General features: G+C 37.6%; 6 protein-coding genes across 10 annotated transcripts in view; 2 read left to right on the top strand and 4 right to left on the bottom strand.

Moving 5' to 3' along the window:
* LOC108970937 overlaps positions 1 to 17,866 on the bottom strand; it is a 35,899-nt gene extending 18,033 nt beyond the window's left edge. The window contains exon 1 of one of the 3 annotated variants that reach the window (XM_018936667.1): positions 17,183 to 17,866. The gene's annotated coding sequence lies outside the window, so the exon portion shown is untranslated. The other 2 variants (XM_018936669.1, XM_018936668.1) reach the window with 2 other exon arrangements.
* LOC108970912 lies at positions 705 to 8,694 on the top strand. The gene is made up of 5 exons (XM_018936625.1): positions 705 to 725; positions 7,274 to 7,438; positions 7,526 to 7,693; positions 7,750 to 7,846; positions 8,600 to 8,694. The coding sequence occupies exons 1-5, from the start codon at positions 705 to 707 to the stop codon at positions 8,692 to 8,694; spliced, it is 546 nt and encodes a 181-aa protein (XP_018792170.1).
* Positions 17,867 to 18,222: 356 nt separating the features above from the next.
* On the bottom strand, positions 18,223 to 21,545 carry LOC108970936 (exocyst complex component 1). The gene is made up of 7 exons (XM_018936666.1): positions 20,791 to 21,545; positions 20,506 to 20,733; positions 19,991 to 20,440; positions 19,569 to 19,935; positions 19,391 to 19,517; positions 18,818 to 19,328; positions 18,223 to 18,748 (listed from the first exon to the last, which is right to left on the bottom strand). The coding sequence occupies exons 1-7, from the start codon at positions 21,433 to 21,435 to the stop codon at positions 18,401 to 18,403; spliced, it is 2,676 nt and encodes an 891-aa protein (XP_018792211.1). The 5' UTR covers positions 21,436 to 21,545; the 3' UTR covers positions 18,223 to 18,400.
* A 318-nt stretch (positions 21,546 to 21,863) lies between these two features.
* On the top strand, positions 21,864 to 22,599 carry LOC108970928. 2 transcript variants are annotated; one of them, XM_018936656.1, is made up of 4 exons: positions 21,864 to 21,902; positions 21,968 to 22,033; positions 22,175 to 22,344; positions 22,400 to 22,599. In XM_018936656.1, exons 2-4 carry the CDS (start codon positions 21,988 to 21,990, stop codon positions 22,454 to 22,456), a joined length of 273 nt encoding a protein of 90 aa, XP_018792201.1. In that variant the 5' UTR covers positions 21,864 to 21,902; positions 21,968 to 21,987; the 3' UTR covers positions 22,457 to 22,599. The 2 variants fall into 2 exon arrangements, with proteins under 2 accessions (XP_018792201.1, XP_018792202.1); XM_018936657.1 differs by lacking the exon at positions 21,864 to 21,902 and having other exon boundaries at positions 21,909 to 22,033.
* LOC108970927 (DNA-directed RNA polymerase III subunit RPC7-like) lies at positions 22,586 to 23,544 on the bottom strand. Its single transcript, XM_018936655.1, has 4 exons — positions 23,279 to 23,544; positions 23,080 to 23,214; positions 22,788 to 23,021; positions 22,586 to 22,728 (listed from the first exon to the last, which is right to left on the bottom strand). Exons 1-4 carry the CDS (start codon positions 23,423 to 23,425, stop codon positions 22,612 to 22,614), a joined length of 633 nt encoding a protein of 210 aa, XP_018792200.1. The 5' UTR covers positions 23,426 to 23,544; the 3' UTR covers positions 22,586 to 22,611.
* A 161-nt stretch (positions 23,545 to 23,705) lies between these two features.
* Positions 23,706 to 25,476, bottom strand: LOC108970925 (RAB6-interacting golgin). Of its 2 annotated transcripts, none has more exons than XM_018936650.1 (5): positions 25,386 to 25,476; positions 25,158 to 25,281; positions 24,479 to 25,028; positions 24,275 to 24,415; positions 23,706 to 24,221 (listed from the first exon to the last, which is right to left on the bottom strand). In XM_018936650.1, exons 2-5 carry the CDS (start codon positions 25,255 to 25,257, stop codon positions 23,981 to 23,983), a joined length of 1,032 nt encoding a protein of 343 aa, XP_018792195.1. In that variant the 5' UTR covers positions 25,258 to 25,281; positions 25,386 to 25,476; the 3' UTR covers positions 23,706 to 23,980. The 2 variants fall into 2 exon arrangements, with proteins under 2 accessions (XP_018792195.1, XP_018792196.1); XM_018936651.1 differs by having other exon boundaries at positions 25,390 to 25,438.
* Between the last annotated feature and the right edge of the window lie 49 nt (positions 25,477 to 25,525).

The following is a 25,525-nucleotide window of genomic DNA, read 5'->3' as shown; positions in this document are numbered from 1 at the left end:
ATCTTGGGTCAAAAGGCTTTTTAGACTGCGCACGTAYCGATGGTGGCTCTGCGCAGGCCAAGCTTCTGGAAAGTCCAGCTATCCAGTAGTAGAACACAGGAGAATACGGGAGCACCGATCCGCTTCCATTCTACCGATAGCGGTTCTAGGGTGGCTTTCCTTGCTAGGCACCAAAACGCATGGCTCTARACTTCGTGATGAAGGGCTGACACCTCTCAAAGAATCGAAAAGGTGGACTAAAGCAGTTTGAATGCGGAAAAAGTGTCTTTGAGTTTTCCTGCATGGTCTCAAGCGTCGGTCGGTCTGCACTTTCAGACGACCGTCATCATACATATGAACTGGAATTTAAATACACTTGGCTATCCAAACACCTGTTAGACAAATGACCAGCTYGCATATGAAAATATTGCTTTTAATTACTGCAATCTAACTAATTATGCTGGCTATATCGACTTTCTTCTGTAATGGCGCTGCAGCGACGGGCACAGCTGRCCACGACAAGCGTTAGAAGTTTCACTTACTTTATCAAGAACGWATATTTTCCATGTGCACGGCAGCTCCTTCAGTTTATTTTGCGTATTTTATTACTCACTTACTTCATATTCCGCTTATTGCGAAAAGACACAATAACCTAATAAATTCTTCACGAACACGTTGCAATTTTTCGCGTTATTTTTTGCTTTCTTCTAGTGTGCTTACGCTTAATGGGTAAGAATATAGAGAAGGTAAATCGCAATTAAGCACAATGTGCCAAACACCACAACACTTTTTACACAATTTTCTTTAAAAAAGAAGTTAAAGCATTTTTCATTGCGAACCTTTTTCGCTCCGCTTGCCAGAAAGGTGTTTTTTTATATTTTGTACCACTGTAAGTGTTTGCGAATTTATGCTAAATTCCCACATTCACCAACTGTGACACTACAAACGGAAGGTGTAATTTAAGAACGCACAACAAATCTTTRTGTTTRTTTCCTGGAAATCGAGCCGAAATCGTAGTTRAAATAGCGAGAATTAAATTAATATTCACGTAAATATCGCGTTTCACACACTTTTGCTCCGCTCCATATGTTTGAGCTCAACGGCTATTGCATACGTTCTGCCGCTACGTTCGTCCAATTGCACATTGAATCGGTTCGAATTTTATGAGCAATGCCAGTGATTGTTGTTTTGTTTTTATACTCCTATCCTCATCATCATCATTTGCTTTGCTTCACTTATTGTTTGTCGCTTGACACTGACATGCAACGAAAAATCGGAATCCCAAAACAGCACAGAGCGGCGAGCGTACGATCTACCGAATGGCAAACCGGCCGACCGATAACTTCAGCTCTACTATATACTTCACCTGTAGGCCAACGTGACGGCATACACAGTCCGTTTGGCTGACGCACGGCCTGTTTGCTTGTTGGCTGGCTGGCTACCTGTCGTTGGCGACGGTGGTGGTTGCAGCGGAAATGTGAAATATCCCCCAAAATAGCAGCACACGGACAATTCTGGTCGTTTGCTTTCTTTGCTCAGCCRGCAAGCAAGCAGCCAGAACTGAATTGTTGTGTTTTTCCGCTACTTCACTTGGCATTCGTACAYTCTCTCCCTCTCTGTCTTAGCCGCCTTTGCTCATCGGCGCTGCATTTGTGTGGAGTGTAATGTGCCGGCACACTTTACGAGCAGCGCGTTATTTTCCCATTTCGTTTGTTGTTCACCCAATTCGACGCCACTCGCTCGCCTACTTCGGCTTCTACCTGCACGCTGTGTGTTCTACATGTGCACAAGTGTTTGTTGTTGTGTTTTTTCTGCTCTAATATACTACTACTATTGACGCTGTCTAAGAAACGTCTCTGGTTCAAGGGGGTGTCATGTGTCTTGAGAAGCGCGCGGTCATGGTCATTCGAATGTCGCTCTGTCGCTGTACCGGTTTGGCATTTCGCAACTAGTCAAATGGCTTTGTTGTGATTTGTGCAATCCAGTTTGGTTTTGTTGTGCTTTTATAAGAAATGCATGTGGAAATGCCGATGTTGTCACTATTTTTAAATAATAATAATGATGACTCTGATGGACGGTGAAAAGAAAGCTACAGCATTGAGGAGCGCTTTTGAGTGATTGTAAAAACACATGCAATGATTAGACAGAAGACTTGTTGGATTGAAAATAGTCATTGACCAACCCTCTGCGAACACTGGAAATTTAATGTTGTTAGCATGTTTACTTAGCAGTAAAAGATTCAGTCTTAGTCTGTTAAATTGAATATAAGGATCCCTAGTATTCCGAGACTATTTACGCTTTTTCAAAAGTAGTGTTTTTACGCGGCGGGTCCTAAACCCAGCGCACAACCCTGTGAAGAGGATGTTTCGCCTTCTCACTTTAGTTCGCCTTCAAACGGATATTTTTTGGCTACCCAGAGGATATTTGGTCAAAGGCCGAAAATCGTGAGCTGCTTGAGTCATATGTAAAATAATCGTTTTCGCCCACTCTTAAGTGAATGGCAATCAGAGAACTTTCCTCACTTGCGTGAACTTCTACATATGACTCCATTCTCCCTCCCTAGTATTCTTCCTTCAACTCTACCTAAAGGGTTACGCTCTCTGCGAAGGTTACTCTGGTCGCAGGTCACATGACTGTCTAGTGTAACTTTCAATATGGTACGATAACTGAAGATGGCAAAAACTTCGATGAGTAATCATCAATATGTACATTCTGTAGTCATCAAAACATTCCAGAAATTGAGAGCGCGCTCCTTACTTTCAAAGGAGCAAATACTACTAGAAAGCTTTTCTCTACAATTTTACTCATCAGAAATTTTAATAGATATTACGGCCCTTTGTATTAATTAAAAGAATTAAAAATAGTAAGGTATGAATTGTCTCCCTCTTAGCTTAAATATAATGAATACATATAATTTGATTTGGTTTCGTTATGTTCTCTTCAAAGCCAATATTGTCTATAAATAATATTGCGTTACTAATTTCAGAATCCAAATAATATAATACATACTTACATAGAAATATATGGTTAYACGGAGATAGGTACGCGCCTAAAGAGCCGTTAAAGTACCTTAACTTCCAGTGACTTTCTCACATTTCCTCCTCTGTCTTCGTTATCTGATGGCTGATGACTAATTGCAGGCAATAAAGCCTGCCGCCGAACCGTGCAGGGCTCTTTTCTAATTTGTGGGAAAGGGTATGTTGGTCATTCYCCATGCATTGCAATAACAAAGCGATGACCAAAAATCACGAAGGGAAAACGTCACGGCTGGCTATGTAAAGAATTAATCAATCATAGGACCTGCCTTAACAAATCTAAGTATGAAGCATATCACAATATATCTACCTGTGGGTAGATATGTTTGCATGTATACCTGTCATAACGTCGATGAATCTTATTGTAAGCATGCACCTATGCATGAGTACGCACAGGAGTGTGAGAGACAGTCGTTGCGTAGGAAATTTACGCATTACGGAAGTTAATGCTTAGGAAATGTCCACTTTTACGCCGAAGGAATAGCAAAACAAACAATTTGAGCRAGGTGAGCGCTCAGCGTGTGATCACCGTAGTTAATGTCATCTCTTTGTACGGTACGGTGCGGCGTTTCCTGTGACTACTCACTTACTGTCACCAGATTTCTCGCAGATTGCAGACATTTGTGTTTCATTTTTGTTTATTTTTGGATATTCCAGACAAATGTCCTTTCAAGGTTACGACATGTCATCAGCATGGAATTGTCACCTTGTGCATGTCACCGACCGGTTTTCCATTATTATTGTAATTATCATTGCATACGTTCGACGCCCTGTCGTCGCCAAATGACCAAAAAATAGATGTATGCAAAAAACTACATAGAAACGTAACATAACGATGCCTTCGTTAAATCAAATAGCAATCCGATGACTCGTCTCTTTCATTTTGAAAGATTATTGATAATTTTTTCTCCCTCCAAAATGTTGCTTAATCTATTTTTTCTATTTAGTCAATATTTTTATAATAAATTTATACGAAATACCGAAATTTTAGTTAATTCATCTTAGTCGCAAMTTCGTCATAAGTTACTATTTTTTGATAAAGACAATATAATGTAAACAAATATATTAAATTTATTCATGAGTCAGCTCGTGTAATAATTAGTTGTAAACATTTCCTCTTTGAAAAAAAAATGTGCTTAATGTTTGAAACACAGTAATTAATATACACTGTACAAAATACAATGATCATAAAAAATTGATTGCTAATCACAGCATTGATGAAAACGATTGCTGCCTGATGTTGAAGGTCAAACAAAAGTAACAAATTAGCAACATCAGTTCGAAGTCGTGAAATCTGTGTACATACCCTTTACATACTGTGCATACAACAGTAGTTCCCGCTTAATGAAGTATAGGTCAAAATTATACTGCATATGTATATAGTTTAATTCCCAGTTTAACGAAAAGTTGGCATAAAAAATAGTCCGCGATTAAATATGTAAGAGAAAGTAAACAGCCAAGTAAATGTTAACCTGATCTGGGCCTCTATGCTATTCAACAAAAACTTAGTCCTCGAACGGCCGACGATTAAAGGGAAGCTTTTTCATGTCCGATCTTATTTTCTGTGATAGAATCATCATCTGTTTGCGATTTTGAGTTTCCAATAGAAATACGACTGCCTCGTTGAATATGGAGTCTACTTTTCTTCCCCATCACCTTTCTCTCGAAAAACGTAACGTCGCCTCATAGCATATAGCAGGCCGGGAATAATGAGTGACTTATACTTATAGTTTGGGTTTTGTTCGTCGAGAGAYGACTTTACTTCTGAATTGCCTACTTAATCCGAAGTAACTCCTGTTGGCGAGAGCTATTCTGAATTAAATTTCGAAGCTGACATTATTGTTGGTGTTAAATACTGGTTCCAAGATAGTATCTTTGATGTTATGACTGGGAGCCTAGTCGCGAGTGCGACGACTGTTTGTTAGATGACAGGAGACATTTCGTCTTGTCCTCTTTCGCCAACAGACCCATTTTCTTCGCTTTCAGTATACGAGCGAGTGTGTGTAATAAACATGACCCGACAATAATCAACCGAAACTGTTCAACCGAAAAATTCGCTGAAGGACATTCCAGTCGACGCTTACAACAATATATTTAAAAGACGATATTTGTATAAAAAAAACCTGAAGATGTAGTTTACTTTTTCAGTCCGACTCAAATTTGATGGTACTTACATATTGTGCGGTTTAGTCTTTAATTAATGCAATTAATTTTACCAAGGAATAAAACAATAAAGAATCAACCTTCTAGAATATTGCAGGTATGATTACAGGAATATGAGGGAAGGCACTGTTGAGAGCCACACTCGCTTCACAAAGCCCAGCTAAGTAATAGATCTTTAGAGTTATGTTACACATACACTTATTTTGAAACCCTTAGCATTCACCGTCTCATGAATTAAGTCATTATTCAACCATTTAGTGGGAAATTTAAATCAAACAACATCGTTCTCGTCAATTATCCGGCACCAACGGGTAATAAATATAATCAGAGTTTTTATATATTTTTTTTCTAGTTTTTTTATGATGTTTGTTAAAAGTACAAGCCTCACACTCTGCGGAAGCTGAAAACGTAATTAATTTATTCACCGTTTTTATGCATTCACGAGTATGTTTTCCACGCCCATGCATGAATTTATACTTCTTATGCCGTGGTGTTATGTAATGCTATATTTATATGCAATTATTCAAAATATTATAAAATGATTCGTTGAAATTCTCATTTGCGATTTTTCTATTAGTTTTGATTCTCATATTTTTTTTCATTTTTTATAAAATCAGTCTTGTTTAGGCAAATGGAATTTTTTCACTTTATTCCACAAGTGCCTAAGAACAGTTATATACAAGTATATTTAATTAATACTTTTTCTTTATTATCCTAATGACTACATTCAATTTAAACTAATTATTTATTAAATAAATTCTAAGCAAAATATTATTAATTTCACCTCAAAATATATATTTCATTTTGCTCGAACTGTATGAGACCATTACTTTTTTCAGGCACTGTATCATACATATGTACATATAATACGCGCGCTGAGCTTTGCATGCCCTTAGAACTTCTCTTAAACTAAACTTAACATCTCTTTATTATTTAATATTAAATTTAATTGTAGCTGTCCCTTCATCTAAACTTTAGATTCYAAAGAACCCCGATCGTCTTGGATGAATGCGTGGAATAAAAGCGGTTAAGTTATTATTAAGATATTATGTGGAAATTCTCAGCTTACACACTAATGAGTGAACAAATAGATATATACTCAGTACAAACATATCTCTGTACATATGTATATGCGGCTATACTCTACTTCCATTCGATATTTTAGAATGCAGAATGCTAACCTTTGTTAAGGCTAGCAGATTGAAAAGGGCAAAGGGATTATAGCAATTATAATTATATATTATATTATTATAACGAAAGCTTGATTTGTAAATACCGTTTTTTAAATATAATGTTCGCAATATTATCCCTCTAATCGAACTTCAAAACCCCTCATGTTAGACATTTCCCAAATGAACACATTAACACAAAAGCTTTGATTGCTTCGCATACTTCACCCCCTGGAAATGAAGTGATTATCACGCCAAACGTTCACTGTTAATTATTTTGGAACCGTAATGCAAATATCACACAAATTGTCATTTAAATAAATGTTCATAGATTAATGGATGATATATTAATGCTAAATGGAAACGAATAGCCACTTTACGAGCCACAAACAAAATGGCGAGTTATGTATAAATTACTATTAACGCAAAAGGGTCAAAATTTTGGGAGCTGAATTTTATTGAGAATCGGAAAAATATTGATTATTGAGCATGACGTGCAGAAAGTTCTATGATACCTTCGGCCTTTAATTCTATCTTCCGTCGAATGTGGCGCAATGTGAAAACATGCTCGCAACGTCTTGAAGTGTCAAAATGTTTACAAGAAGCTTTTATCAAAATCAGGCAGAAAACAACACATACATACTTATATCGGTGTTTTAAAAGTAGCATTATTGTGACACCCTTTTATTGGAAACGCATTAATGAATAGACCTGACATGGTCTAATAGCCGCTTTACCCGAAGATTTGCTTTGATGCCTTTGTGAGTTTTATTAAGAGTGAGTTGGCAGGGCAGCGAACATGGAGRGAGGCCTATTTTGCGGAATACTCATCAGCAGCCTTTTAATTGCAAGTTCTGCCAAAAGCAACTTTTAAGAAACCGTGAAGTAAAATATATGTGAACTTATACTATTTTCAAACACTTGCAGATCAGTGTGAAGACAAAGGTGGACTTCTATAATGCGGAATGTACTGTCACCGATCCAAGCTATATATACTTCGACACCTGCAAAATAAAAGCGGTCAATCGCACYTACAAATACTTCACGATGACCGCAAAGTTCCCCAGACGTCAGCCACTTTACAATATTTCGGTGCGTATTGCAATATTGCATATCTCCGATTTCACTTAAAGTTACAAAAATATTAATCAAAATAATTTGTCTGCGCGAAAAAATCAGATGACCTTTGCTTTGCTGCGAAGAGCCAACGGCTATAAGCCCTTCTTGTACAACTTCACTATCGATTGCTGTAGATATATGAAGAAACGCAATAATCCCGTTATCAATTATTTTCACAGTTGGTTTGAGAAGTATTCCACGATTAACAGAACTTGCCCATATGGGCCGGTAAGATCATCTAAAGTGTTGATTTCCCACCACACCCGCTCATCCTTTCTTTGCAGCAAGATGAAGTCGTCGATAAACTTCCAGTGAGTCACATCAACCGTATGACCACCGAAATCCTTCCGGTACCACAGGGGCAATATGTGTTCCACACAAGTTGGTTTTTTTACAATACAAAGGTAGCAATTGTTAAATTATTCCTTCAAATAATGTAATCAATCCAAGACCGCACAAATTAAATATTCATATATTTTACGGCAATGAAATTTGGAAACTCATCCTCAGTGGAAATTTGGGGGGATAAATTCTTATACAGGCATAATTCTATTAAGCAACAACAAAGTGATATATTCTATATTGCAAGTCAAGTATTCGSAAGAATCTTCTTAATTTATTCAAGTCCAACGTCAACAATTCAACAAGGAGCAAAAGTAGTACCCAAAAAACCGAATCGAATTTAGTTACCTTGCACTTAGCTTTTCAGCTTATTGGGTGTGTAAGAGGAAGATAAGTAACGTAACAGGTCCCATCAGAATTTGGGACTGTATTAACCTGTATAACACCATTCAAATGGTCTMCACGGCTTCTTTTGCAGAAGAGGATTCGATGAACCCTATTTTCGTATACCTTTTCCAATAAATCAAGTATGTCATGAATTCAAAAAGTAGTATAATGAAGTTAGATACATAACTGAGGAATGCACTGCGACCATAGGTCTATTGTGTCCATAATGAAGTTCAATCACAATTTCTTGGAGACCAGTTAACTTTACAATTTCTTAAAACAATCGAATCTCCAAACTTCTCCCCCAATTATACGGTTGTTGCATGTAGCCCCGTCTTGTAGGAACCAGATGTTTTCAAGATCAACTTCTTCSAATTACGGTCATATACCGCTCTCCATTAACAGTGTCATCAGATTTCTTTCAAAAGAATTACGGACCGATTATTCCACCAGATCAAAAACCACGTCAAATTGACAATTTAGGTGAATGTAATGGTTGATCATGAATAGTTTGTAAATTTTTTTGGCACCAGAATCGAGAGTTTTGTTTATTTAACGCACCACTCAGATGTATGTGAGCCTCATCGGAGAAAATTATTCTCTTGAATTATTGAATACAATGAAAAAAAAACACAGATCTTGACATATTAAAAATGACCGAAGCGACACTTAGAAATCATATTATCCTTTGTCGTTGTCCTCAACAACCGTTTTCTACGACAAGTCTCCCGTAAGTGTTCAATGTAACCATATACCCTCCTTGTTTAAAATGTTTCACAATATGATGAAGTTTGAAAAAAGTTCTTCTAACCAACATCCCGACTTTATGTGAATTTATTACCTTCATTAAATGAAAATTACCAACAATATTACTATTTAATTGGTATTGGCTCTGTTCAGGTGTTTACTCACTTCGTCATTCCAACCTAACCAATAATTTTGAATCTCTGAAATYYKAAAAATAATTTTTTTTGTTAATTTAACCGAAATGTCTATAACATGAATAACAATCTTCGGTAATTAAGTTTTATTTGCGAACTCAAAGCATGTATTAAATATTCGCGGAAACAAAAACGATAAACATTTTAAATATATTCGTATTGAAAGTGAAATAACCAAAAAACGGAAATTCAGCAACGGTTTATAACATAACTTGAAAATGCTGGTGTATTATACCATACATATACATATGTATGTATTTAGAAAATATATGTGCAATATATGGGCTCTTATTCATATTTCTTTTAAAAGCTTTATATAAATGCTAAAATCTTTTGTTCAGAGCAATCGCCATTTTGCGGGTCAAGTTTCAGAAATCCACCATAGAATAATTGCTCTTGCATAAATATAGAGAAAAAATACCGTCTTTGTATACTTCCCTTAAACGCATTTTTCAATAATATGAATAATTATTTAATAACATAATTTCTGAGCGCATATGAGTATGTGTTCATATATGTATAATAGTACCGACTATATGTGTGGTATATGAAAATAAAAAACGAAATTTCGATTTCGAACGATAATCTTCAAAAAACAAATTAAAAAGAATGTTGTTTCGAATGATAATAAACCTTCCTCATTAAAATTGAAGTGTCTGCGTTTTTCCTTTCAAAAATTAGTGAACCTGGATCACCCTTTATTAACAATCACGATGCGGTGAGGGTATTCAAAATAGAACCAATGTTTCCACCAATCTCATACAAAGGCAATTATACATACATATTTACTTCATTCATAGGAATAACTTTTCATATTAACCGGCTTTTTGCGAAGAGCAACTGTTTGACGATTTTTTTTTTTCATTTGTTTTCAAATCCAAGCAAACAAAACAAACCACAAAGTCGTCAACAACTCCGGCAATGCTGTCAATTTCATTTTTTAATTACAACTGTAAACAAGTTTAAGTTATTGCAAATGTTCAACACGAGACACTGAAACTTGTTGAGGCGAAAGACAGGCCGCCGATGAAAGAGTAAGCAATGTTTGACTTTACTAAACCACACAACAACACTCTGACAAACACATGCCAGACAAGAGAATACTAGCGTACATCCATATCCATAAAAAAGCTGCTAGAACGCTCAACTAGTAGAATTCTAGTATTTTTAAGGCGCTTGACAACCATCTTTTCATGGTTTAAATAGAGCAGAAGAACACGCTTCTGAAGTGAAAACTTATATTATATGTATGTAACATGATTCTGAGTATTGAAATAAACTCCTTTAATATTTTAGTTGAACGAGGTGCGTAAAAAGCTGAGGTTAAAAAGTTATGGAAAGTATTCTCTATGAAGTGAAATATTTCTCAGAAAGCTTTTTTTTCCAACATGCYAAGAAAGCTTTCGAAAGTTAAAAAAAAAAGCTTGCACAAAGTGCTTTTCAAGCATTTTTTCTGTGCAACTAGCTTTCTTGGAGATAAGTTTAAATATTTACGCTGAGATATCGGAGAAGAAGAAGATTAACCACTTTCAGACTCGTCTTAAAATTTAACGGTTTCTTACAATATGCCACATTGATCCGATCTGAATCATTTCTTTGGAGACTGCTTTATGGTGTTAGATAACTCGTCAAATGAAAAAGCTTTTCATGCAAGAACAGCTTTTTGGAGAGATGGACGTTTTACAAATCTCAAAAACTGAGGGCAGACTAAATTTATTCAGCTTGTCGTGCTGATCATTTTTATAGCGTTTCCGACCTTTCTTTCTGGGTATTACAAACTTAATAAACTCTCTTCAGTGTATAAATATGCGTCTGAGAAAATATGGAAAAGATGAGCTGTTAGGTTATACACTGAACGTATCGCTTGTTTATGCTCGAGTCCTATTCGAGTTCTATCATATGAGTATTTTTAGATACATCGTCGAATAATGTAGGTCACTATCAGATACGCACAGCGTCGCAGATATGGAAACCGGAATGGATTGCAAGAACACCATGGATACAATTAGAACCACTAGAATAAAAACCCGTTACATTTCCTAAATTATTTCCTTCCCTGCAATTTTTTGCAGTCCATGAAGCCTACGTCCAAAGTAGAGTGGAACTAGACACGGTCACAACTGTCTTAGACGCTTTGATTGTGCTACAAACTTATCAGCTCATCTTGCATTGTTCTTCTTACTTAGAACGGCTTTTTGGTTCGACCATTAAAACACATACACGCAGAGGTATTTATCGCAGGCGTAATTACACTTGAGAATCGTACACCAATTCCATTACCAACTTTGTATCGCACGATTTTAGCCATTCGGTAAAGGTGTACTTTTCACATTTTGTCTTCTGCTTTTAAATCACTTAAGGAATTGTAGAACGGACAGCGTCTCATCCGCCACAGGCAAAGCAGAATTATTGCGCATGCGCGCGCTCACGTAGACCAAGCTAGTCCTCCGGCTAATCTTCCATTTCGAAGTAAGATTGCTGCTTTCATCTGTGGTTTCGATTTTATTATGCACGCTCGACTCGCTGCCATTATAAGATTCTATTTCATTAGCCAATTCCTTGAGTTTTGTTGCATTTTCTTAATTCCTCTTCATTCCKCACTGAACTGTTGTTGCATTGGTATGCGACTAACCTTTTTTGGGATTACACAATAAGTGAGAAAAAACTAAAGCCAAAACCATAGAAACAACARCAACATGAAAGCCGTCATTCTATCTAGCGCGGAAGGGCTTGTGTTCGCGCAGATCGCAGGCGCAGAGTGTGAAGATGCGCTTCAAATGCCTAGCTGGCTTTCGCTGCTAAGCCATTACGGCACTCTCAGGTGTCGCTTAGCGTTTGCTTTTTACCATCCCTCTTATTAGCGTTTTTGTTATTGTGGTTGCGCGATATTCCTATGATCACAGTTATGACTTCATTTTCCCACATACATTTGCGGAGCGAAGCTTCAAATCCATTGGAAGATGAAATATAAATTGTAATTTATTCGAGGTTTTTGTTTATTTTCTTCTGTTTGTTTGGGTGAATCTATGTATGTGTGCTGGTGGGTATTATTAATAGCAGTGATGCTGCGGTTTTCAGTTTTCAAACATTTTGCAATGTATTTCAATGGCGATGCAATCTCTCAACTGTAAAAGATATAAGATAATAACATGTATGCATGTGGGGTATATGTATATGTAGGTATGTTGTCACCCAGCGGGTGTTCAACGTCTTTTATTCCCGGATAAAAAAAAATACTGTAGAGTCAGGGTCAGACGTTGTATAACTCCAGGGCCAGCTTGACAAGCTGGCCGACAGGAGTTATGTATAAAAATTATGTAGGGCAACTTCTCCAGAAGAAAATGAGCTGCGTCTATGCCACGATGTCTGAATTTGGTGTATCCACAAAGCTATTACGGCTGTTTAAACTGCCGTTGAGCAATGCCAAAAGCTTAAACAGGATCGGCAAGGACCTCTTCGAGCCGTTCGATACCAAACGAGGTTTCAGACAAGCCGGCTCCCTATCTTGCGACTTTTTCAATCTACTGCTGGAGAAAATAATTTGAGCTGCAGAACTTAATCGAGCTGGTACCACCTTCTATAAGGGTATACAGCTGCTGGCGTACGCCGATGRTATTGATATATTGATACATATCACTATTGGTAGTCATAACTTCCTAGTCATAGTACATAATTTCGTCAAGAACGTCAGCCTCGAAATCCAACGCAGAATAACTCTTGCCAACAGGTGCTACTTCAGATTGAGTAGGCAATTGAGAAGTAAAGTCCTCTCTCGACGAACAAAGACCAAACTCTATATGTCACTCATCATTCCCGTCCTGCTAGTATATKGTGCACAGGCATGGACGATGACAACATCTGCTGAGTTGGAGTTACGAGTTTTCGAGAGAAAGGTTTTTCGAAAGATGTATGGTATTTTACGCATAGGCAACGGCGACTATCGCATTCGATGGAACGATGAGCTGTACGGGGTATACGACGACATTGACATAGTTCAGTTAGTTTATGTCATCCGCATGGAAACATTTCAGCTCTGAAAGTAATCCCCGCGGGGAGAAGCAGCGGAATTGGAAGATCACCATTCCGTTGGAAATACCAGGAAGGGGGAAGTACCTGGATACACTTGGCATCTCCGATTAGCGCCAAACAGCGAAAAGGAAAAACCACTGGCGCGCTGTTGTAAACTCGGCTATAACCACGGAAGTGGTGTCTACGCCAATAAAGAAGAAGATACAAGAAAGTTGCGCAATCTGTAGAGTCAGTTGGGAGCTGTCTTACAATCCATTTTATGAAAGTATGGTATGGTACAAACAAAATCGTGCCTTACTTTTAACCAAATTTAGGCGAATTCGAACTAATGAGGYCAAAGGACAGACGATACGAAATACACTTTGGTTAACCAATAACGAATAGCAGCCCTGGGCTTATGGGACACACTTTGCTTCACTTTAGAAAGCATTTATGGTCCAATCTTTTCCGGGAATGTGCAGCATTTGTGATTACTGTTATCAGGAACTGACCTATATACGAGTATATTTTCCATTGGTTGCCGATATATTTTATATAAAATTTACTCTATTTCGGTACCTTTAAAAATGATTTATATTCCAACTACAGCGACTAAGGTAATTGTAACTCTTAATGTACAATGGTTGAGGCACTTGTAGAATGTTTGTGCTTTAGCAATGTCTGAAGCCCGTAACAGCGCAAGTTTCAATGAACTTCCGAAGGAAACCCTTCAAATAAACCAGGAACGTGTTTAAAATATATTAAGCTCGTATTACATTTGATGAATGTACATTTGCAAATACGGAGCAGCACATGTTCTAAGTAAGCATGTAGCACATACATACATAGGTATGTATTTAGACCCAGCAGTGCGTGGCACGAGCACAGGTCCTCTTTGGTACTACTTTTTTTATGGTAAATAAGAATTTGTTGCAGACTAAACTTGGACTTCAAAGAAAAGCTTTTAGTTGTTTTCAGGCCARATATAAATGTAYGTATTTATGTAGATATGTCCAACTTATCAGAATGCTAAGAAAATACCGTTCAACGCTTAATGCGCGCCCATCATGTGCATCCGGAGATAAATTGGCAGGAGTCGATTACCATCATTTTTGGTAGTGACACTTTGGAGCAGTGGAGAACCACTACATTTCACTACTTGGTAGCCCACATGACGTATGTATGTATGTATGTACATCGTTGTTTAATTAGAACTGCAGCAGTCGTTTGTTTATAGCTCTTTGCGCCGTCACTGGTCGTCTGCTGCGAAAAGGTGTTAACTTCAATGGTGTTTTTACATTAACGGTGCACCGCAACGTTTTACCTAACTGCCTTTGCGCATGGGTCTGTATGTACACATGCGGATCGCATTTACTTAGTACCGAGTACTCACGCCATAAACTTATTTTAACACTTGACTAAGTACAGACACACACGCACATACCTTGGTAGTACAAATACAGTTTTATAGCGAAACAACTGTGTTTAATGAACAACAAGAAAAGGTGAAAAAAGAAAATACGACGACAACAACAGCAACAAAGCGATAAAATAACGACAACTTAGTAAAACAAACAAACGAGGCATTAGACCTTAGACCTTTTTAACAACCGATCGTGCTTTGCTTTTGCCTACTCCTTGGTTCTTAAGCTGCGCACGACGTCCCAACTGCCCTCACGGCCCAGTTCATTTCGTCACTCATCATTCCAGTTTCGAATGGAATACTTGCGTTGGAGGCAGCCAAGCCAAGCCAAGTTGAAGTTGAAGTTTAAACCGCTTTCGTATAACCTCGAGTTTACGGTTGGTTGTATGCAAAACCCAACAATAAAGGTTGAAGAGACGTCAGTGAAAAAAAAGAGACCGCAACAAAAGCAACAAGGGAAGACCTAAAAGAAAGGAAAGACACACGGACGGAACATTTGCAGTTAAGTGAGTCACAGCTGCGAGCTGTGCAAAAGCCAGAGACAGTTAAATTTTTTGAATTCATCTCGCACCCGCTTGCTATAAACAGGAGGTAGACGCGAAGCTTGTTTAATGTAAAACATGAAAAATACTCGAATTGGGTGCAAGAATACGGCCGATTGTTGAACTGAGTTCGCGAATTCAGCTTTTGGGCAAACAGCTGCGCCAGCTGACGCATGTTATAGTCGAACATGCTTTAGCGTGTTCATAGAAGGGAATAACTGCGATGTCAATAAACGCCGTTGTCGGCTTCCTTGCATGTACAAACAGGCCTACAGTTTTTTTTGAGCAGCCGTGGATAGTTCGGTGTGGTCTGTGGAAGTTTTGCTTGTTTTGTTTCCAATTGGATCGTGAAATGTATTTTCCAAAAGTTGCCACCCAAAGCTTCTGGGTGGCGTGAGAGAGGATACTGCAGAGTCCTGCACCTAAAGATGGATTGAAAAGTTCATAGATTCTATGTGTTTTTTCAAAAAACAAGGTAGCCTGCAGACATTTTTGTTAAAACACAAAACCTTAGACATTTCCAAGAGCAAGTAGTTAATACAATAACAAGAATTAATTCACAGCAGAAACAATTCCACGAAAACAATTTAAATGTGATGGCAAGTTGGTATCCGGGAAAACAGTAAGGCGAATGGTAACCATTCAACAACTTTACAGCCAACCATCAGAAACACTTATCCTCAGCAATCAATGCAAACGAGAGAAAGGTTCTTCAAAAGTTAATAATGCACGAATTTTCTGCACATACATACATACATATGTACTTATGTAATCTTATGTATATCAATGTGTACGGGAAAACAAGTAGGAGCCCAATATACGCCATTAACATGTGTAATTTAATGCACCCATGTTTGTTGTTTTTAAGAATATTGGTTGGAGAATCTTACAAATGGAGACGCGTATATCGACTCTATATATACATACATGTACTACTTTTAATAGTTGCAATAGAGTGGCCCGTTTGGTCTAACACATTACTGGAGTTGAAATTTTAGCCCTTAAGGGTTAACGTGTGCACTAATTGTTAGACAGTTTTATGATCAAATTGTTACAAAAACAGTTTTTTAATCTCTCACAGTACCCTGGTCAATTTTCAACACTACTATGCGTACATGATGATTCAAAAAACATTGATGGTTTTGTCCGATCCGATAATGGAGCGGTTGCTTGGACATGGAAGGAAACACAATCATCGGTGGGCCTTCAAATATCGAAGCTGCAAGGACTCGCCTGCGTCTGTGCTTCGGGGGCAAAGCGCACTTGCCGAACCACAGCACTTGAAGTCATGCTGGAGCTCACAACGCTGTGTCAAGCGATCAAATAGGCAACGAAGCATGCCATGTTGTTCATGGCAGTAGAGGGGCTTGGCAAAGAGAAGATACTGTCGTCTCACCAAACAAAGGCTTTAGGGAAAGACACACCACTAGCACTGCTTCCAAGATCTGGCGTTATGATGAAGTTAAACTTCACAAAGAAGCTTAAAGTTACTCTCGGCAGTAAGGCGAAGTGGAGTGATTCCACGCTCGACTTTCTACTGACGGGCAGCACTATCCAGTGCTATGCTGATGGCTCGAAAACACCGGAAGGCATTGGAGCAGTCATTGCGGGATCCCATACCATGCATCCCTAACTAGTCGGATATATGTAAGTAACCGCAATGAACCCGGATTTTTATCCAGTCGAATACTGTCAACTCGGCACTGTCCCTCGTAATTACTTCAGGAATGTTTTCTGCCGCTGCAACAAAAACAAAGATTGTTTGGCATCTATTGTATAAAATGAGCACCCTACCGCAAGTGCAGTAAAAGTGCGCACAGCCAAACGTGAAACCGTTGCAAGATCCAAAATAAATCGCAAAACGAGTCGAACATGTTTTATGTTTTAGGGAGATTTCCTCTACCATCACTACTGAGCTGGTGCGGACTCGCCGCTCTTTACAAGACCATATACTCACACAGCTTAGGGTTTATAAATGTACATATGTATATTAATGTATACATGAACGACTCGCAATTACTTGGTTGACCCCGCAATAAAAGCAATGTCCGCCGTCTTGGCGCCTCCCTTTTACCTTTTATTGGTTCGTTGTTTTCGCCTGCAATGATTCTGTTTGCCTCAAGCAGGATAGCAAAGGCCTTCCAGTCATGTAGTCACTGAATTAACGCGACTCCAACAACATGCGATCAACCGCACATTCACGTTCAACGCGCAAAAGCAATTTCACTCGAACTCGCATTCGTTGTTGTAATTTATTTAATATTTTTATTATTACTGCTGCTTGGCGATTTTTTATTACTCCACTGATTCACTGATTCTTATTTATTATTAGTTTTCCTCTTCACCGCTGCCACTTGCTAAAATATTCTGACTTCACTTTGGTAAAAGTATAGGACCGAAGCGTTGGCCCGTCTCAATTTTGACGCTTCATTTTAGCTGCTATTCGTTTTTTTTTTTTTTTTTCAAAATTGCATATTCAAACGCTCATATTTCCATATGAATGTACATATGTAAGTATGCGCTCACTAACAAAAAAGGCTGCTGCAAATCAAACGGCATTGGTGACAACAACAATGCCAATGCAGCAATTGTTGGCAAAAGAGGTGTCAAATGCAAATGTTAAACTTTGGAAAGCAATAATTTTTGTTTGTAAATAAAAACACAACGGCACACACACACACGCGCGCAAACTTCGCCAACTCGACTTAACGTTTGAACACTCAGAATCGCACTGAAGCAGAACACGCCGGTGGGGCTCACTTCCAGCCGCTCAGCCGCTCAACGAGACAGCGAAAYCACTTTCGGCGTGTTAAGCGCGCAGGTGAGCAGAGCTGCTACACGAGTACCAACGGGGCTGAGTGAGTGAGCAGCTTTTTTATCACTGCTGCTGCTCCACGATATTGGGCGCTCTTTTGAGTGTGTTTTTGAGACGGGCATGTTTTGAGCGCCACAAATGTGATCGCCTCCAGAGATTCTCAAGCTTGTTGTGATGACAGAAAAAACACACGATCTTTAAAAAAAAAAATCCAATTCGCAACCACAATGCACATTTAACCACATAACCACTTAAACACATATGTACAATATCAGAGTGATATATTCATATTAATATTATATGTGTTTGCTCTATTGCACTTAGAAATAATTTATTATGCACAAAGCTAAGCTTTACATTCGTAATAATAATAATAATACACAATACTCATAAAAATATTTGAAAGTGGCTTTCGTTCCACAAAAAATAACGAAATACTCGGTATCTGCAAACAAAGGTCTCTACCACAACGCGAATTCAATGCGAACGTGCTATGTCCGAGAAGAAGTTCAATATATCTTGTATGTTGAATTCTAAGGTAATCATCGCTCCCGCGTARCATTTCTGTATGCGTTCTTCCAAAAAATTGTACTGCGCAATGAACTCCTCTTGCATGGCGTGCCAAACTACTTGCAGCAGATTCTCCTCCTCGCAGAGGTGTTTTTCCACTTTTTTGTAGAGATTCTCTAAACCTTTCTTAACCTCACGAGCTGGATACTGGCTGATAACTTTGCGCAATTCTTGCTTAGAGAACACCATTTGGTAGCTGATCTCCGTCTCTTTGACACCTTGAGCCACCTTTTGTTGGACACCTTCAAAGAAGAGCTGAAAATAAATGGATTTGTGTGAATATATACAATTCAGTGGTTGCAGTAATAGAATTCAGTAATTTACGTTTAGTTTTTCCAGYGGACGACCAAAATATTGTATGACATAAACTTTCAGCGCATCAGTATAACGCATTTTGGCTTCCTTCTTCATTGCATCCAGACCGGGCACCTTTAGCTGCGCCAGTAACGAGTACATGTGGTGGTAGTTTTCCATGCGCACGACTTGCGACGGCGTTTTCGGGTGCTCTTGCGCATGCACACTGATGCTTTCAAAAATGGAATTCACCAACTGTAAATACCACTTTTCCATATCAGYGCGACGATCCGATTTTCGGAAAATGCCCTCGGAAGTTTGTGCGAAATACTCGAAATTCTCTACGTATGGCAAGATGCCACACTTGGAACGCTTAGGCACTTTAGCTTCTTTGATCGACAGAAGTTGTTGCTGCATAAATCGGTCAAAGTTTCGTTTTACTTGAACCAGCGCCGAGGCGAAGGTCATACTGAGGAAGGAATGTGTATCCTGGGCGGACATGACGTGCTGCGTTAGGCGTACGAGCACGTAAAGTGAATAGCTACAAATAAATGCACGAGTGAAATTAATATTCAACACTTTGAATTTAATAAGAAGACGTACAAACTATCAATGCGTTCAAAGCTTTGTATAAAGCTCACCAGCTCTGGCTCTAGGCAACCAAATAAAGCGATCATCAATTTGCGGACTTCTTCGTTTATTTGGCGATCTATTTTCTTCTGTGGAAATCCTACAGCAAGAACATTAAATATGAACAATGAGAATAAGTCAAAGCACTTACCACTTGCATCGCCTCCTCCACCTGCCGATGTGGGTGAAGTCAGAAGGCTCACGGAGTCWGTGCTTTTTTCTAAAACTTCCAAGGTGGTTTGAGTATTCTTCGATGTTGGGCTAATTACGTCCATTTGGAAGAAGTTTATGCAGAACATCTGCTCTTGTAGCGCGACTGGCTCCAGTTCCGCCAACACTTTTTCGAGTACGGAGTCAAAGCGTTCGCGATCTGCATTCTCCACTCCTGGCCCCCATTGGTCACGATTTACACCCAAAGTACCGTAAGGTGCTGCGGATATAGCGGATTTTTTCGAAGAAGCTGATGTATCAAGGTCTTCACGAGATGTACGCAATTTTTCGGATATTTGTAGTTTAGCCTACATGAAATTTCACTAATTATTCGATAATTTGTAGACAGAATAACTGACATACCAAGGAAAAAAAGTTTCTGATATCACGTTCATAAATCTTACTTAACGATGTGGTATAGACGCGCGTTAAGCCATCATAAGTTTTGCGGTCCATAGCCTTTGCCCAATGCATAAGCTCTGTGTAGGGCGTTAGCTCACGATGTACCGATAGATGGTTGGGTAGTACAAGCTCAGTACTCATTGTCGTATTATCCCCCATCTCATTTCCCAAATGTATAAACAAATTGTTCATAAAGCGACTAACAATTCCCGAGAACTTTGCTTTCCATTTTTCAAATCGTTTACGTTGATCCTGAACTGCTTCTAGACGCAGCAAAGTTGGGTCAATGTCACTGTTCATKGCTTGTTGTAAACTTTGTGCGGCAGCAATGGCAGCTTTTCTACCGCCAACCGTTTTCAAATCGGGTTCATCCAGCGCCTGTTGATGTATGTGTGGCAAATCCAACTGAGACTGTTACAGTTTTATTAATTTTTGCTTTTAAAACTTTGGTTCTATTTCAACAACAAATAACTTACAATTACTTTATTTAATTCTTTCATCAATTTTATGTTGTTGTTGTTCGCRATTTCTATCATAGCATTTTTACCACCAATCTTCTCCATGGTCTCCTTTACATGTCCTAAAATCTCTTCATATGAGTCCAAACGTTTCTCAAAACTATCAGCTTCAGCGATGGCTTTATCAATGTGCTCCATTAAAGCAAATACTTGCTTTTCAGATGCCAATACACTTTGAATGTTTGCCTAGAAAATAATTAATATTATAACCACAGCGAAGATAAATAAATATTTTTTACGTACCCCGTCTAAATCATGAAGTTCTTTAGACAAKTTTTCAATAAGCTGCTCCGCATCCTTCACTGCAAAGTCACATTCAGAAAACAACTTTCCCAATTCAGTAGCTTCTTTATCCGTAAGTGCGGTAAATTCTTGCGCTTCTTCTTCGTCATCTGTATCTTGAATAGTTTTTTGTTCGGCACCTCGCCCAGCAGCTAATTTTTCTGGTGATTTGTCGTTTAGCCACGCATTGGGCACATTTCGAAATTCTGCTCGTTGGGCTCTCACATATTTTTGTATTTGTTTGTATAGCACAGCAAGAAAATTTTGGCGTTCGTGCAAATTTAAGGCATACCATTTATATGTTTTTTCAACTTGTATATCAAACTCATGTGTTTCAAACTGCTCATTGCGGCCATCCACCCATTTAATCTCCTCCAACTGCCAGGTACGTTTCTTTTTATACTCGCCTTCTCTTTGCTCGGACTGCTTCACTATGCATACAGTAACTACGGGCACAGGAGGCGGAGTGGTTACGATACATAAATAACAAGCCTTCTTCTTTTTAAATGTTTTTGTCACCGTTACCACAGACAACACTCGCTCGCCACTTCCATTGAAGAGCTCTTTTTGGAGAATGTGTTTTATATTTGCCAAAGTAGTCAGCATTATAAATACTAAAAACGCCTCCCAATTTTCTATACAAAAGTTAAAAACTATGCAATATCATTGAAATTACAAGAAAATTTCTAATCTCTAYATTCGACGCCCTATTAGCAAAATACCAATTGATGACAGCTTCGAATGCCAAAGCCACCAGCTGATAGCTGCGATAAAAGTGTTGGAAAATTATTTAAATGAATTRTGATGAAGCATTCGATATTCAAATATTTTACATATTCCAATATAAGAATTATTTGTAAAATATAATTAACTGAAATAATGAGTTTATATAAATTTTGATAAGGACTAGCTTCAATAATAATATATGTTAATTTTAATAAAAATGTAGTATATTTATGTGGTGCCGAGTTTCGAAATAATCTCTCGACATCGAAAAGTAATCTTCGAAGATATAAATGTCAAATATTCCAATACATTTTTCTTGCAGTTTTTTCATCGAGCTAACAACTGACGTGAGTGCGAACTAGAAAATAATAAATTATTCTGATMTTTAGACATAATATTTTTATTTCAACAGAAATAAATCAATCTACAAATATGTTGGTGCAACACATTTTGARACAAGGACTTTTGGTTAAAAACGGTAAATACACTTACACAAAAATTCTATTTCTAATAACCCTAGTGGTCATTACATAACCTTTTTCACTTCTTTTCCACCAGTGAAAAAGTTCTACGAACAAAGTTGAGCAAAGTAAATAAGTAATTCATTTTATTATTTTAGCCGGAGCTCTGTCGCGTGCAGCATACCATGGTGGTCATCATCAACAWACTACCTTAAATGATATGCCCGTGCCAGAAGGTGATTGGAAAGAGCAATACTCCCGCCAGAACGCCAAGTACAATGCGTGGTTAGTCAGTGGAGTTCTTCTCTTAGCGGGCACCATTGGTTTCGTAAGTAGACACAGTATATTTCGGAAGCATGATCTTAATTTTTTTTTTATATCAGGTTAAGACATCTGGAATTATCGAATTCAACAGCAAAGCACCAGAATCGCTTGACTAGAGAGTTATATAGCCTAATTCCATGTAATATGTGACTTATTATAGGCGTGCATTAAAATAAGGCTAATGTAACCGACGAAGAGTTGCTTAAGTGAAAATCTTAATGTTGAGAAAAAAATAAAAGTCAATGTGATGTGTAAAAAATGTAMTTTTTCTTTAATAAACAGGACCATCATCAAGATTGTCATCTTCTTCATTATATGATTCACCATTATCGAAATAACTRTTACCATAATCGTTTTCGTCATCCATCTCTTCGTCTGCGGGCGCTTCCTAGAAAATATATAAGATGTCAAATTCGGTTTTATTCGTTTTTTGTCTTTACGACGCACTTCCTCCTCTTCGTGTTCGGAGTCTGAAGAAGCTTTTGTGATATCTTTTTCGTCCTCATTGCGTTCTTTTTCCTCCAGAACTTTTAGGTGATCGTCAATATTTCTAGGCTTTTTGGAAACAATTTTATCGCCTCCTGCAACACGACGTTTTTTCTGTGTAATATGTAATTCAGTTGGCATCATTTGCCAAATAAAATCCGCTTTAGTTTTMGTTTTAGCATTTTCAACCGCGCTCTGCAATAATTAAATGTTAATATGGATATTGTATGTAAATAGAATGTCATAAGCTTACCGCCCATTGGTCAGAATAGCTTTGTAAAGTACTATTTGCATTTGGGATTTTAGGAGCAAGGAAATAGGGGGAATCGCGCATATGATTAAGATAAGCCTCCCTCCAAAGTATTTGATAATTTTGTGCCGCTGTAGTCTATAATAAAATATAGTTAGAATCAACCATAAGCTACATACAATGCGGCTAATAATTTATTTACCTCAAGTTTAACCGGTTTAGACATAAGTGGAGGAAATGTAGGCGGAGGCGCCGTCTGCACTTGTGGAATATCCTTGCCTATACAACCTAAAGTCTGCAATTGCTCTTGAGTAAGTGAGCCAGTTTTGCCTCGTCCTCGACCTGCCATTTTTATTGCCTTGTAATAAAAAAATTTGTCTTACTTTAAAATCACTCTCATTTTCTAACTTATATATGCCTTCTTTAAAATCACATCAAAATAAAGTAATCGAAACTAACCTCACACTTTCATTGTTTTGATTGAATTTAGAGTTGTCGATGCCAATATAAATAWCCGACATAGTTGCCAAATAATGTGAAGTACTTTTAAGTTTTGTTTCGTATATTTCACTATCGTCCGTTTCTATTCCAAATCATTTTTATTTTCAATTTCATACAGAAATTGATWATTTATTGTTATCTATCCGAATGGACATAATATGGTTTTATTTCGAATATTGGCATATGGAAATTGTTTCCATCGTTAATAAATACATAACAACTTTTAATATATATACATCTAATTATGGATAATATATTGTCTACATTTTGTTCAATACAAAGTATGAWATTTAAACTTTTGAATTATTTTAAAAGTTACACATTTGTATATATACTAGTAAAAAATTATTGTAAATATATAAGTAGTTAGTTCTTGAAATATATTACATCATTTTATGAAATTTTACTTCTCTTGACATGCATGATTTTCACCATTCGTTGYATATTTAGTTCCTACGTCCAAGTCTCCCGTTTCGGTTAAACCAACTTTTTGCATAAGTTCCGAGAGCTTTTGCGCTTTGCGATCTTCATTATGAGCAATTACGGTACATAAATGTTCGGTAAGCAATTCCTTTTTCTCTGCCGCRTTATGCAAATCTATTTTTGCTTTCAAGAATTGAGCCTCTATTTTGATATACTGTTTCCTATAAATGTACACTTCTGTATTAGAATCAAATATAAGAAAATTTATACATACTCGACTTGCGAAAAATAGATACAGGCATTATCAATTTGCTTGCGCAGTATTGACACATCAAGAGCTAGGTCATTGTCCAATTTGGCAAGTTCATCTTTGATTTCAGAAATTTTCCGTGCCTCCGCAGCAGTTTTTTGTGAGCTGTAAAATAAAGGATTTAACAATTTGAAACTTGTTTCACATACTTTGCAAATCTATATTTACTGTAATTCTATAGCTTTGTACAATAGCTCCTTCTTTTGTTTATTTTGCTCCTCGATCAATTTACGCTGCGTTTCAAATTCTCTCAGAGACATTCCTCTAAAGGGAGAATCGGTGTTCAGCTGGTCCACAGTGGGTTTAGAGACTTTTGACTCTTGGGCTGTTGGAAGTATTGAAGAATCATTTGCCTCATTTGTAGATGTGGAAGATACATTATTATCTCCTGTTGGCAGCTTCAGTATTGAAGATTCATCTGATTCTGTGGTATGGAGATTGTTGCTTGCACCGTTTGACTTTACAGCTAGYTTACAGATGGGTTGGTAGAACAGCGCTTCCTCAATTGATTTGGACATGCTGCCATCAAGGTTGATGTCTTCCAAGGTATCATTTACCGTTACAATATTTGTTTCTGGTTTATTACTTAGTAAACCCGTAGACACAGATTTCGATGACTGAGAACTTTTCATCTCTTTCCTTTGAGATTCAACTGATCTTGTCCACTTCTCAGGCATACGTCTTATACCTCCATGCTGCCCACGAAATGCTGGCCTTACTGTTATATGTAATAATAAATAAATAATAATTATTCATTTAAATTAATTTAACTTGTATGAAAGATGGTATGTATACTTATATATTCTTACGTCTACAGTATTACTCCATACATGCAAATAATACTTACTTTCATCCGCTATTTGCTGGCCTTGATTACTTCTGCTAGTGGAACCTCCAGAAACTTTCTTTATCTCATCCTGACTGAAGCCGTCGAATTTGTTCGACATTTTAAATTGTGTAAATTAATCTAACTAAAAAATAAGCCGCCTTTCAATATAACAATGCGTGGAGAATTTTTAAACTTAATGCAAACAAAACATCAAAGACCCATAAAATAAAGAATATTAATATTTACCAACCAACACAACGGCGAGAAATGTCAAACACATCATCAACAATTGATGATCTTCGGACAGTGTTGCCGCTTTCATTTGCTTTGCGATCGTTGCACTAAATTCGAAAATGATAAAACTTTTCTTGATCTGTTATTTGTTC

The sequence above is a fragment of the Bactrocera latifrons genome, unplaced genomic scaffold (assembly GCF_001853355.1).
Source record: "Bactrocera latifrons isolate USDA-ARS-PBARC rearing strain unplaced genomic scaffold, ASM185335v1 scaffold_316, whole genome shotgun sequence".
In the NCBI taxonomy this organism is placed as follows: Eukaryota; Metazoa; Arthropoda; class Insecta; order Diptera; family Tephritidae; genus Bactrocera; species Bactrocera latifrons.
This window is presented reverse-complemented; position numbering and strand designations above follow the sequence as displayed.